The sequence below is a fragment of the Rhipicephalus sanguineus genome, chromosome 8, assembly GCF_013339695.2.
Source record: "Rhipicephalus sanguineus isolate Rsan-2018 chromosome 8, BIME_Rsan_1.4, whole genome shotgun sequence".
Lineage (NCBI taxonomy): Eukaryota > Metazoa > Arthropoda > Arachnida > Ixodida > Ixodidae > Rhipicephalus > Rhipicephalus sanguineus.
Window position 1 is genome coordinate 154123871 of NC_051183.1, and position 14088 is coordinate 154137958.

The following is a 14088-nucleotide window of genomic DNA, read 5'->3' on the forward strand; positions in this document are numbered from 1 at the left end:
CCACACATTCAGCGCCGTTTTGACGTCCGGAAACTTCGAGCCTCGAATCCGTTTCTTTGATTAGGGCTACCTTACTTTGCAGCATCAGTGACTTGCTTTGCTTTGGTGGCGTTATCCTCACCGCATCGCACGGCTGACGAAAAAATCCGCGCAACATGCCTTGCATAAATAAAATGCTGAAATCGCGTCTCTGACGGTAAACAAAACGTGTACGACCCGAGCTATTTTGCAGGGCCTGCTTATGTGCACGTCTATAGCGTCACATGCATGGAGGAAGGAAAAACTAAGGAGAGGCCCTATCGTATCCCAATGCATTGCGAAAAGTGTGGCGGAAGTGACGTCAGATTTATGGGGCAAACAAACCGGTATGGGGCAAACAAAACAGCAGACGCCCCGCGGCGTGCTCTCCGCGGTGGTTCGCTTCTGCTCGGATATGTAGTCCCGGTGTAAACTTAGTGCGTATTGTGCGGTTCGCACGCAGTAAAACGTTGCAAGCAGACGTTTACCAGGCTGTTTGTGCGTGGCAGGCCCGAGCGCTGCATGCTGAAATTCTTCGTGAAGCGCTTTTGTGCAACAGTATACAGAAAGTGCCGGTATGTGCCGTAATCAAAAACATTCTGCCCCTGCTTCATCGTATATTCGAACTCACCTAGCAGTGACTGACGCGTTCTACTGGGCATTAGGCCTTTCTTTTCCTTTCTCGTAGCCCGATTTCCAGATCTATTGCCCGATTAGCGGTTCTTTGCTCGTAGCTATTCGATGCAACGCCAACCTATAGTTGACGTAACTTCACGTCGAAAAGAGGACACCGCTGCATTGTATACACGATTGTGCACGTAAAGTATACACACAGTGCGCACACAGCACAAGCATGCAGCGAGCGCACACCGCACAATACATACATCACGTAGTCCGATAACGACAACAAAAGTTTATTGTCTTTTCGTTTCAACGACACAGCCTCTAAAACGTATGATGGCTTCAGCGCATGGTATGTACGGCGCGTCAGACGCCAAAAACAAAATTTCACGTGTGTTCCGAGTTGACACAACGAGTAAAGAGCAACAGAGTGCACATATGAGAGCTCCGCATGCAAATACCATGCCTTAGTGATCAGTAATGAAGCGAACGTGTACGTACACATGAAAAGTGACAACCGGTACTGTCCGCAGTGCACGCGATTTGCTCAGGGTATACGCAACAGCTGGGCACTGCGTAGCTTTCCTAACGAACACACAGAAGGAGCAGCACGCGTGAATCGACTACGCCGCTTGCACGGCGAAAAACAAACAAAAAGAGGCTGCAAAGTTTCGCGATGCGCGCATGCGCTTGCAAATGTCGCGACGGAAATCGCGAAATCTTTCGCTGCTCCTTCGCTAGGAGGCGATGCGGGTGTTTGCGATGTGGAGGCTTCACGAATGTGACGTCAGGGCCTCTCCTTATGGTACATTCGACTGGTCGTTTTCGAGCGCTCCGCAGGCGCTGAAAAAAGTGTGTAAAATAGCAAATAACCATTGCTACTAACATTATTGGGTCAAAACATGATCAGGAAGGAGAAAGATGACTTGCATACCTGCTTGTTCTCGTTGAAAAGGTTTAAAGCTGTTGAATTCAACAGTTTCAAACACAGTCAGAGCGCTCTCAAACGACCAGTCGAATGTACCATTAGTATTCCTTCCTCCATGGTCACATGACGTGACACAGGGTTGCTCGACAAAGTTGGTATGCCGCTAGGTTCAGACTTTACTTTTGGGAACAGTGTCCACTTCGTCGTAAACGCGGCAGCCTCACGCGAACCTTGTGAAACGTACGACATTTTGCCGCTAGTATTTTGTGAAACGGTTCAGCGGCGAAGTTTCGGTTCCATTATCAGTCGAGATTTCGAGATAACTGAAAGTGGGCACGGAAATACTTCGAGATAAAGGGCAATAAATACATTGCACCTACGGGAAATTGTTCGGTACCGCGGAAAACTTCGACTTAGCCGATTTTTCGAGATATGAGAGTTCGAGTTAATGAGGTATTACTGTATATGCCGTCGTTCCCATCGCGGCACAGCGCCCCTTTAGGAAATGCACACAGACAGTGGTGCCAGATTTCCCTCTAAATATTATTGTAAGAAACTCGATGTGTGTCGTACTCGAACGTGCTGTATGGACACAGGTGGCAACAGACATCTATGCCATCAAAATCAGCTGCTGTTGTGAGCTCGTAACAGCTTACACTCCAAAAGGATTCGACGTAGCAAAGTCTCATTGGCAATGTTCCCTAGCTATGCCAACCCATCTGGCTGGTGAACATTTCAGCAAGAGCACTGCCAAGTGCTCACCTGCAAAGCTCGTTTCGTTTGTCGGCCACCATGTTCCAGTTCTGCTGGTCGACAGACACCTCGACGTAATAGCTGTACTGGCGTGAGTCACAGTCCCACAGCAGGAGCCTGCAATTGGAAAGAAACAAAAGATAAACCAATAAAAACTTGACAATATTAAGCATCACCCTCCGTAATCTATGTCCACTGAAGCACAAAGGCCTTCCCCGATGATCCTAAATTTGCCCTGTCGCGCTGATTTCATTTTATGCATGCAGATTTCTAATAGGACATGTTTACTAGCGAAAAAGATGTCGACGAGAAGAGGGAATACAGGACAACGCTATTCCTTCTTCTTGTCCTCGTCTTTTTCGCTAGTAAACGTGTCCTATTATTCACGTTACCAACTAGCCCAACTTTCCGCCTTAAATGCAGATTTTTCAATTTCAGCGACCTACATAACTTTCTGCCATCCTTCACTGAATTCTCTTGGTATCCATTCTGTTGCTCTAACCCTTTGAAAGTCATTGACGTGCATGTACAGCACCATCTGTAGGTTCCAAAAATGTGTCACTTCATCCTAACTTTTTTTTTTTCTCAGCAAGTGCAGTCACCCTATGAGGACGCAGAGAACATTTTCTTGAACTCTTGATCTCTGATTTCCATTCTAAGCTTTGTTTAGGCATTGACTGACACTTGCACATCTGCACATGCACTGAGTTTGGTTTTGTCTTGCCAGCAGTTTCCATTTGTTGCGCTCGCAAAAACTGATGTCTATCTAGTTTCTAAGCTCTCAAAGGGCAACCGTTTGATACTAGCTTGTTTATTGACCACAAGGGTGTGATTTACCTAAGCTCTTTGCAGGCTGGTGCTGGAACACATACAAACTATGCCACCATATACAAACGATGCTACCGTGTCTGCCGATTTTCTTACATGGTGAATTTTACTAAGCCATGGAAATATACTCGGATACATGCAGCGCGACTGGGACGAATACAGTAGACACATAAAACACAGACGAGCGCCGACTTACAACTGAGGTTATTTGCCCTTCGACACGCCTTTTTGTATGCACCAAACCAGCCTATATAGTTCTACTAAACAGTTGTTAGTTTGCGCTCATATGTGCCGTGTGTGTGGTCTTTCTCTGTCCCCAGTCACTTTTTGTAAAGTTTGCGCAAAAATCATCGATAATGTTTAACCAACTAGCCCACTGCCAAGTTTTTCCCAGCCTATATCAACCATTGCACAGATGAGCAAGATAAAAAGATGACGAGAAAGGACCCAATGATGCTGTAAGCAAAAGAAAAAATATTTTTCACATGCCTACAGCGGGATGAAATGCAACGTTTATGCGCACCTATGTCACAAAAAGCGAACTGAATCTCGATGACAAGACGGCACAATGAATTACACTTCAGAAAACGCGCCTACAAAAACCAAGCCGAACACGCGCAGGGCGTGAAATATCTAACTTGTCCTGGTGAAGAGTGAAGTAGGTACCTAAAAGAACAGTGACCAACAAACCACGGAAAAGCACGTGAGGATGAAACACTTAAATAACAACCTAGAGATCAGATATCGGCGTCAGTTAGTAAAACCAACAGCCTGCTTGCGCTCTTAGCGAAAACCGAGTAGTACAAAACCAAAAGCACACAAAATCAATAAACGATAACTAGGAACGGACCAAGATAATTCAGAACAACCCGACCCCGGGGTGACAACCACGCACAGCGAAAAACGAATTTTTTACCTCATTTGTGTCATGGAACACAAGCCTAAAAATTAATGAGGTTTTTCGTTCGTTCAGGTGAGGCAATGCAAGCGGGAGAGAAAAAAGTTGCAGTAATCCCGCAACTGCAGCAAATTAGCCACAACATTAACACTTTCATGACCGCACCTATTCCCATTGATAGTATGTTATCGATGACTTCAAGTTCAAGTTTTGGCACTCTCTGAGCAGTTCTGGACAGCTAACGCAATACAAAGGGTAAAATAGCATGTTCTTTATCAGTTTTGTTTGCGAGTTTCTTTTTTCCACCGCGGGAAGATTTTTAAAGGGGTCATGAAGCACCCCTTGGGCTTGTTGAAGAAAACACATCATGCGGAAAGCTAACACGACTATGAACTGCTTAGCCAAATATTGCAGTCGTGCGCGCCACGTAAAGGCTACAAGCGGAACACGAAGTTGCTGTTTTGTCAGGCGCCCTCTTTTCAAACAGAGGCCGGTTCTCACTCTCGTCGGTGGGCGGGGCGTCTGCCTGTTGACGTCGCGATCTGCATCTCCACGTCGCAAAAGGCATAGCATCCTCATTGGCCGACAGCGGATATAAATCGAGAGCGGCGTTCGGATCAGATGCGCTTCTTGCCACGGGGTGCCGCCACTTGCCAGCACCGCACTCCTCAGTACACGGTAGCCGCACTCGCGCACGCGAAATCACAGCGGGAGAGCGATCGCATTTCATGACGCGCGCTGACGTAACTTCTTTCCCCCGTGCCATCCCTCCCTATGTAGCTTCCAGTGCGCTCGTTGGGACGAGAAAAGAGAGAAAGCGCTGAGAGAGTGCGCCAAACCCCCGTAACTCCGCTCATTCTTGATGGATTCGAGAAATGTTTGCGGCAATCGATTCGGGAGACAGTATACTCCGATACTGAGGTCATTAGATCATTACTTGGAAAAGTGGTTCATGACCCCTTTAAAGCTCATTCACAGTCGAGTAGGTGAGCGCTCGTTGTTTCAGACTTCACGTCGGCGTCACTCGCCGGTGCTCCACAGAAACAGTGAATTTCGACGGATTCCGATTAATCTGAGCGGGAATCTCTGGATGATGGTAGCAGCACAGACACGGAAGACGACTTCAATTCGCCAGGCTTCAGTACGGACGGCGAAAGTGCGTCGAACTTCCCCGGAACATCAGCAGCTATCCACTAGTAAGTTTCGCCTTCTCCTCGGGTCGTTTTATCGCTGCCGCGCGTCGATGTAAATGTATCTGGTGTGTTCTTAAAATAACAGCTCTTATCTGCAAGGTGTTAACTTCATTTGGGCGGGAGTATTTGGCGCCGGCTGCAGAAAGAGCACAGTTCTCTCCGCGAAGACGGCGCGGAGTGGACTTCGATCCAACGCTCCGGTGCGCTGTGTGGCGGCGTCTTCGTGTTGTTTTTCACTGCAGAAGTCGTCCGAGAGATATGCAACCACACAGATAAGTATGCGTGGATGCATACTTTCGAAAAGCCAACATACAGCGAGAGGGACGGATCCATGGAGGTAGGTTACTGAAGAGAAGATGAGCAAGTTCGTCGCACTCCATTTGTACATGATAATCGTTGAAGTCCCGCGCTTGCATTGGTGTTGGTGTCGACGACACATATTTCAAGGCCTTCGTCCACCATGAGTGATGCCACGGAAAAGGTTCAAGGCTTCTTGAGTGTCTCTGATCTGAAGAAGACGACCGTCGCATCCCACGAGAAGCTTCACCACGTGTCTTCTCTATTGCAACACATGAACGATTCTTCTACACTATTTTTAACCCCGTCGGAACCTTTCAGTGGATGAGAAAATGCTGAAATCTGAAGGTCGGTATGGTATTTGGCAGTACATGAGGGAGAAAGAGGTCAAATGAGGGTACAATTATGGATTTTTGCAGATTTGGAACAGGCTACACTGTTCATTTCAACGGATACACAGGAAAATTGAAAAATACAAGAACTGCAAACTATGCTAGGAAAGTTGAACAGAAAAAAACATTTTTTTTTCCGGAACATGTGCAGCCAGCCTTTGTTTCACTGCGTCGAGAAACAGCATCGCGCGGTGGCATGATAGGCACTAGTGCCTACATTCTTCTACAGCTCAGACCACTTATAACGTAACCGCTTACAGCGCAGTACCGGCTATAATGCAGTTTTTTCTGACTCCCGTTTACCCTCCCATAGAACTCCATGTACAGGCATACCGCTTATTGTGCAGTCCCCCGAGATGAAAGACCAGTTATAATGCGGCTGCCGGAACGTTCTCAGAGATGCAAGGGAGCGAGCGTGCTTCTCAGCGGAGATGCGCCGGCAGGGGAGAGAGAGCGGTGATGGCGTTACGAAGGAGGAGGGGACGCGGAACGAACTAACGAACAAGAAGCGGGGGGGAGAAAAAAAAGGGGATGGCGGTGGGGGACAGCAGCCCGGCGCGGGTGCGTGGTGTGAGGAGGGGGAGCGTATGCGTGGCCGACGTAGAAGCCTTTGCCCCGGCCGCATTAAAGTCCTTTGATATGTAGAAAGTAGCGACACTCTCCTCCATATCCTCTCCCAAGTGTCCAATCCTCCTCTCCCAAGTGTCCAACCCGTATCTGCCGTATCTATCTCCTCTCCCAAACGACCACCGTGCGGGCGCCAGCCCTATAACCCCGCTCGCGCCACTTTCAAGAATGCTATGTCACGCAGATAACGCGCGCGTTTCCCAGGTGACGGCCCGTGAAGCGGGGAGGTGGAAGGCGGGAGAGGAGGCTGCTCGACGTGGCGGCTCAGTTAAAAGAAAGACGGTACTTTCCCAAAAATATCCAGGGACTTTAGGCCGCATGACATGCGCGCTCCGCTACGTATGGGCGCCCACGTCTGCATCAAGAGTGCGTTACCGCTATTTGTCTCCGTCGGGAAAATAGTTGCTTCGTCGTAGAGCGCAGATATCGCGCGTGCAACCTCGATTCCCCCGCAAGTAACAATGCTTTGAGACGTGATTGAGCTTTCGCCTTTGCCACCAACAGGCGAACTTACAAGATTGAGAGACTTTTTCAGGATAGTTGCCGCGGCTGTTCTCCCGACCGCGAACCGAAACTGCCTTTCACGCGTGATGCCTTCAGTTTAGCTAGCGAGTGCGACCTCTTCTACACCCGATCTCCGTGTTTCCTAGGGCAAGCTTCTTGCGGCGGCATGCCAAGTTGCAACGCGCACGCTAGGCCTAACGAGCGCTAGCTGCCAAATCGGCGGCCGCGGACTACAGAAGTTGCGGTTTGGTGCCGAGTCAATGAAACATTTTGCAGTTGTTGCATTTAGAAGGGATGACTTACATCTTTAACGAAAACGCGGGCGTGCGTGTGAAACACTCGAGTGCTGGTTTATGGTCGCCACCGTTTTCGACATGGCGCACGCGCAGTGTGCTACCGCGGCGACTTCCCATGAGGGCGCATTTTTTCCGCGTTCGTTATGTCGGCACCGCAGGTCCGCGGACGCTAACCGTTCAACATTTCCAAATATAAGCAGACGCAAACTTACGTCCCAGTCGCATGCCTCGATAGTCGGAATCGCGCGCCTACCCGTTGGTCATGTTTTGCACACGTGCAACCTTTCAAAAATGTTCTTTTGGTTATAGTGCGGTACCGCTTATAGTGCGGATATTCGCGACTCCGGCGACTTACGTTATAAGCGGTCTATGCTGTACCTATGTAAATATTCTTTGTACTTACAGAGCTTATATTTCCACTGTTATTCTATGAGGGCTTTGTGGTCAAAACGTATATTTCGATTTTTTTAAATGTTAAACCTTTGCAGAGCAGCATTGATGTTTTTATGAATCTTTTTTTCTTTTTGATGCATTTTTCTTTGTTTGAGAATTTTTTTATTATAACGATAATAAATATGTTAATTGGAATTAATACTGATGGAAAGACCAATTCTTCCTCTATCATTTGATACCCTACACTTTAGCATCAATTTTTTTCTGTGGCAGGAAAAAAATATTTCCTGAACTAGCCAAAAATAACCGATTTTTCCACAGTCACGAAAGTGTTAAGCGGGTTGGCAAGCGAGCTGGTGCATATATTGTTTTTTCAGCCCCCGCCAAGCTTCTAAAAATGTTCCATCAGGTGAATTCTGACGCAAGACCCTGAAAAATGTGCACCACCAAGCATAACGATAGGTGCGTCCCATGTGAAGATTGCATCGTGTATTGTATTCCGCTATCCTGTCACAGTGAAAATGTCGGTCAGACTGGAAGGTGCCTTAATGAATCTTAAGGAACACAGGTACAATGTAGATAGGGCTATCAGTGGGCATTTGGGAATTCATTGTCGGGATTGTGGATGCCGGCCTTTTTTCAATCACACACGTGTGCTCGCAAGAAACAAAAATAGGATAACGTGCGACATTACAGAAGCCCAGGAAATCTTGAAAAGTGATAGAAAGTGCATCAGTGTTGCGTCGCTTGCTCTTTCGAGCAAGGAACTTGAATTTTTATCGCAAAACATGTGATATTGATGATGGGTTGCTGTTCCTTTGAGTGTTTTTGTATACCTTGTCTGCTCTGTTCTTCCTTTTTTACCTGTGAAAATGCACATATATATTGCCGTGGCAGGAAAATAAAAAGCCAGTTGCAAGTTCATCGCTGTGTGTCTCTTCTTTGCTTGTCCTCATTGCATGCGCTGTGAAATCTTTGGATTATGCTGCACCAACTAGCCCAATGCTCAACCTTAGTAAACTCCATAGCTGTGGCTGTATCAAGCACCATTTGGACCTGAGACGGCAGTCACTGTAATAAAGTTCACGTAGCACTGCAGTGTCCATAGTTGCGCACTACTGCCAAGGAGCTGTGTCATTTGACGCAAAGCTGGCTTGGCCGTGGGTCGTTGAGTTCCTGTGCGGAGAGTAGCTGCTGTACTCTCGTTCTCTCCAACGCAGCCGTCATATCTAGTGGGGCTGCCTTGAGCTGGTCGTATGGTCTTGCTGGAGGACGTTGCGGAACGAGGTAAATATGTCAGCTACTTCTTTTGCAGCTGTCGACAGGAGCACGCCGACTATGTGGTGGAATTTCCACTGTTGCGAGGCGATTCTTCACAGCTGGAATTGGGATTCCACTTGCAGGAACCACATGTCAGGGTTACGTTCCCAGTACGGTTGACAGTGACGGCGGAGACGGCCTCACTGGATGCATCGGTCTCTGGAGTCGTTTGGCTGGGGCTGGGTGTCTGGACTTGATGCTGTTCCATTTTAGATTTCCGTGCGTTGGCATCCTATTTTTGTCAGTCGTGAAAGGCGCAGCTCTACGTCACTTATGTGCGTTTAAGAAAACCGGGTCACCAATTGTAGAGAGCATGCGGTGGATGAACTGACTGCAAGATGAGATGTCTATGGTTGTTTATTCTTCGTCTGCTGAGCCAGGGCGGCACATGAGCACGGGCCGCCACCGTGAGAGGGGGAAGGAAACCGTACACCAGAGAGTGTTTTACGCATACATAAAAGCACAGTGCAAGAAATGATACACAAAGTAAGGTTCACAGCACAGAGTTTATGTCACGTGCGGGGGGGGGGCATGATAATATAAACACAACTTGGACTTGCGAGTTCCAATGCTCACCACACCTCGAAAACAAAGCAGCCATTCAAGCCAACGCGTGGGGACGACCAAATGCCAAAGGGCATCACATCCAAAAACTGGTTACGGTGAACAAGTAGTTCTTGGACATCTGTGCATGGATTGCACATGTAAGTGGCCCCTTGCTGCAACAGAAGGTGCAAGATTTTGCCTGCATTTTCAACATGGCAGGATTTGTGAGAGGCAGTGGATGGCTTTCAATCACTCAGCGATGTGATCGACCAAAGCCACTTCAGTGCAGCTTCTGGAGCAGCTGAAACCTTGCTTTGGAGCAGCATAACAACTGTTTCAAGCAGTTACCAAGCACGCATTTTCAAATCCAGGTATTTGTCTATACACTGGACCACTTGTACAACATGTTTAACAAAATCGATTTATGCACTAATAGAGGTATCTTTCCTTAGAATACCACAAAAGATGAAATTAAGTTACTGCTCATCATTTTTCTGCGGAGAGCCCTAAGTTTCTTTAAAGGCGTGACCTCAGGCCACCTAGCACTTTCTCCGAATCAACCTCATATTTCTGAACACATATCACATTCCGTGATGCTTCAGTTAAAGTACTGGAAGCACAAGCTATGTAAATTTTCCATGCGTTCTGTCTACTATCTAGAAGAACTATTCTGATGACATTCATGCTTTCAGAACAACCTAGGGCTTCGCTGTGTGGTGAAGTGCCTGCCTCTTCTGCTTTATGGAGTGTTGATATCCTGGTTCATAGATGGTTAATAAGATGCAAGTTTTAATAATTGGCCCTTTGTGCCCGAAATCTAATTTGTGCTCCATGACATTTGCAGTAATGGGAGGCTTCGTACTTAACTTCGACAAGTTCTCAAAAACAAACTGTTGCTGCAGTCGAGAAACAGAACCAAGATACCGAGATGCTGGGACACCATGCTTTCTCAGCATTATCCCACAGTCCATTATAGCACGTGCAACTGTTGATAAAGTCTGGCTATTGTATGGTAAGGCTTCAGGGTGTCTACCGAGTTGACTTTTCTAAATTCCCTGAGTTTTCCAGGTTTTCCCTGAGTGTTTTTGCTAAAATTCCCTGAGTGAAGCAGAACTTTGTTTGATGTCAAGATGGGTAGAGACCATATCGCTCGGTGATGTCACTCTCTAATACGCACGTTAGAAAATAAAAATGACTTAATCTCATTTGAATATAGTACATAGAACAGTTAAACCCCAATATAGCGAAGTTGGTAAAAGCGGCAACTCACTTTGTTATATCGAAACTTAATAATAATAATATCTGGGGTTTAACGTCCCAAAACCACGATATGATTATGAGAGACGCCGTAGTGGAGGGGTCCGGAAATTTCGACCATGTGGGGTTCTTTAACGTGCACCTAAATCTAAGTACACGGGCCTCAAACATTTTCGCCTCCATCGAAAATGCAGCCGCCGCGGCCGGGATTCGATCCCGCGACCTTCTGGTCAGCAGCCGAGCGCCATAACCACTAGACCACCGTGGCGGGGCTTATATCGAAACTTCGTTAAACTGAAATTCAACCTTTCATGCAAGGCAGTTACTGAAGGATTAATCTTAAACTTAAAATGCCACAAGAATGCTCAACTAATATGGCAACATGAAAGAACTTTTTTTATTTTTTGCGTAAAAAAATCAATTTTTTTGAGCCTGAAATGCAGCAATCACAGTTAAATGCCTTGCCGAGTGTCACATGTACATTGCCACGCCCGCTTCTTCTTTTATTTTGATGTGTTTGAGTTTGACCAGCAAGGACGGTTATCAACGCTCGACGCTGGCCGCGAAGCAGTGTTCGAGAAGCTTCACGATTTTAGTAGATCGTTTTGTTAAGATTGCACGCCGCACGCGAATGTTCCAGCTTTGTCGAGAGATAACGCCGCCACCAGCGATATTGCTGGAAAGTTCCATAGCGCCTGTATAAAAGCCGACGCGCTTGACCGCTTGTCAGTTGATCGACGGACGACGCCCTGTTCGCCGCTATCATTGTACAGCGTGTATTGCTGTAGTGCTAGTTCTCACTTTCCGGCCACAAGTTCGGCCAAATAAACAGTTTCATCCTGCAAACGCTGACTGCTGTCTTCGTCGACGTCACGACCACGTGACAATATACGAAACAAATGCGGGTTTAATGCACTGTGGAATTGCGCTTGTTCTGCTGCTGCGGGTTGTTGTCAAATCCTCGCGCGTTGCCCAGAGCAATGCAACGCCTTTGCTACCATGTTGCCCAGCCGAACCATTTGCTCTCCACGAACGCAAAACATCGAAAACCATCCCACGTTAGAAAAAAAGTCACAGTTTCACCGCAAGAGCAAAACAGTAAATCCAATAGCAACAAAGAGGAATTTTATATGAATATAGGCTGGCAGCTCGCTCCTTCAGAAAACGCAGCCGCTGCACTGAGAGAAGTGCCCTATCTATGGCTCAGGGGCGGATTCAGGTACCTAATGGGGAGGGGGGGGTACAAAGGCTGAAGCCCCCGCTCAGCAGTGCATTTTGGTGGGTCATGCATATTTACAACAGCCCAGAGGGGATTATGGCGGTGCATATGAAGCCTTTGTTGTAAATGTGCATAGGGAAGCAGGAAAAGGTAGAGCGATGAGAGAGGTAGAGAGCAGGGACAAGATTCTCTTTACCCCTTTTGGGCAGTAGCAGGCAAAGCAACCTGAAAAAGGGGGCAAACTCAACAGGCAGCCTGACAAAGGAGGTGGACGACAGGCACTGAAGGGAGGGGGCGGGGGCTGGCTTAAAGGGGGGGAGGAATCGCCGCTACGCCCCCCCCCCTTTGGATCCGCCACTGCTATGGCTTCAACGGACGTTTTGCAATTAGAGCACAACACCTGCAAAGGTATGAGCCGTCTGCTGATCCCCACTAAAGATACCGCGGCACACGCGACCACGCCCGCTGGTACAAAGTACGCACTTCCTGTCGGACTCACGCAGCCCCCTCCCCCCCCAACCCGGCGGCTCCTATCTCCATGTGCCCATCGCACGAACGAGACGGTCGGCTCGTTTCATTTCTGCTTAAGCCCCGTTCGTCGGCAGCGCTCGCACGCTTTCACTCGCGCATGGAGCATACGACGCGCAGGGTGATGTAATCGCGATTTGGACTTGATAAGGAAGATCATGGCGAAGGCATAAAATTCGCGTCGGGGTTTCTATACAATTGCTATCGCAAAAAAAAAAGCAATATAGCTGCGGGCTAAGATCTCATGAAAGCACGGCAACAGCCTGAATTACGGCACATCCGATTATGGTGGAAACGTTACTGTTTTCCGACATCGCGCGCCGAATCGAGCATGTGGGACCCGTGCTGGTGTCGCGAATTTCAGTCGCCGCTATGCCTTAGCTCTGAAAAGTTTTGTAGTTCGGCTTTGCAGCAAACATCCACGTGGTGTGGCTGGTAATTGCGAGCTGCAGCCCCCCAATATATCGGTCGACTGCCTAAAACCTGTTTCAGCATGTGCCCTCATCGGGAAAAAAAGGAAAAAAAAAGCTTTCACTTGCTGTGAGTTACGCTAGCTCTCGCCTGGAAATTTATTCTATTCTTCACGGAGTCCTAAATAGCATCTTCGAAGCTCGGGATCCGAGCGAGTGAGCTCTCCAATAACAGCCAACAAGCGTCGTATTTTTTCTCGCCGATCGGGATGGCTTGCCAGATACCAGCCTTGTCGAAGACATCCGCTTCCTGAACGATCGCGATCGCTTGCAAGATAACTCAAGCTCGTTACATTTACTGCTACTGCTTCTACAACTAATCATGCTTGTTACTTGACACGCGGCGATAACAAAAACACCATATCGGGCGCTAACGCACAGCACGCGCGAGAAAGAATACAGAACTGCACCGCGTAGTCACAGAACACCGTGACAACATTGCGCGATACGATGTGTCGTGGTTCATGGTGCCCGCATGCCACGCATTAGCCGGATTCTCTCCCACTTCCCCGTTCCGAAGGCGATGACAGCATCGAAGCGCGCCACTTCCCCGCAGCCGCAGCGGCCGTTTGATTTGAAAAATGCGTTCACAAAATAGAGAGTTTTAGTGCTGGGTTCCCGCGGGCTTGGGGGCGCGCGGGCCCTTGAGCTCTTTTGTATTCTCCGTGGATGCGGCTGGTAGTACAAAGGAACGCAAGAGCGTGCGTACGCAGGTGGCTTGGGGTCCCCAGTACTAAAACTCTCTAATATCGAGCCAGCGCTACCGCGACTTTCGTTGCCTTTCAATAAAGTTACTGTGGATCTTCCCTGATGGGAGCACAATTTCCCTGAGTTTTCCCTGAGAATTTCCAGACTAACCAAAATCCCTGAGAATTCCCGGTTTTCCCGGTCGGTAGACACCCTGGGCTTAACTAAAAAATTAAGAACCCTGCATGAACTTTATATGGAGGTATATTAAGCAAATTGTACAATATCAGTGGTGGGAATGCCTTCCAGCATT

The 14088-nt window shown here is 47.9% G+C and overlaps 1 protein-coding gene across 1 annotated transcript in view; it reads right to left on the reverse strand.

Moving 5' to 3' along the window:
- The window catches only part of LOC119402410 (BTB/POZ domain-containing protein 9), a 133128-nt gene that overhangs the window by 21459 nt on the left and 97581 nt on the right, over positions 1 to 14088 (reverse strand). The window contains exon 10 of the mRNA XM_037669549.2: positions 2330 to 2437. Coding sequence (XP_037525477.1) covers positions 2330 to 2437 — 108 coding nt within the window. The remainder of the gene's footprint in view (positions 1 to 2329; positions 2438 to 14088) is intronic.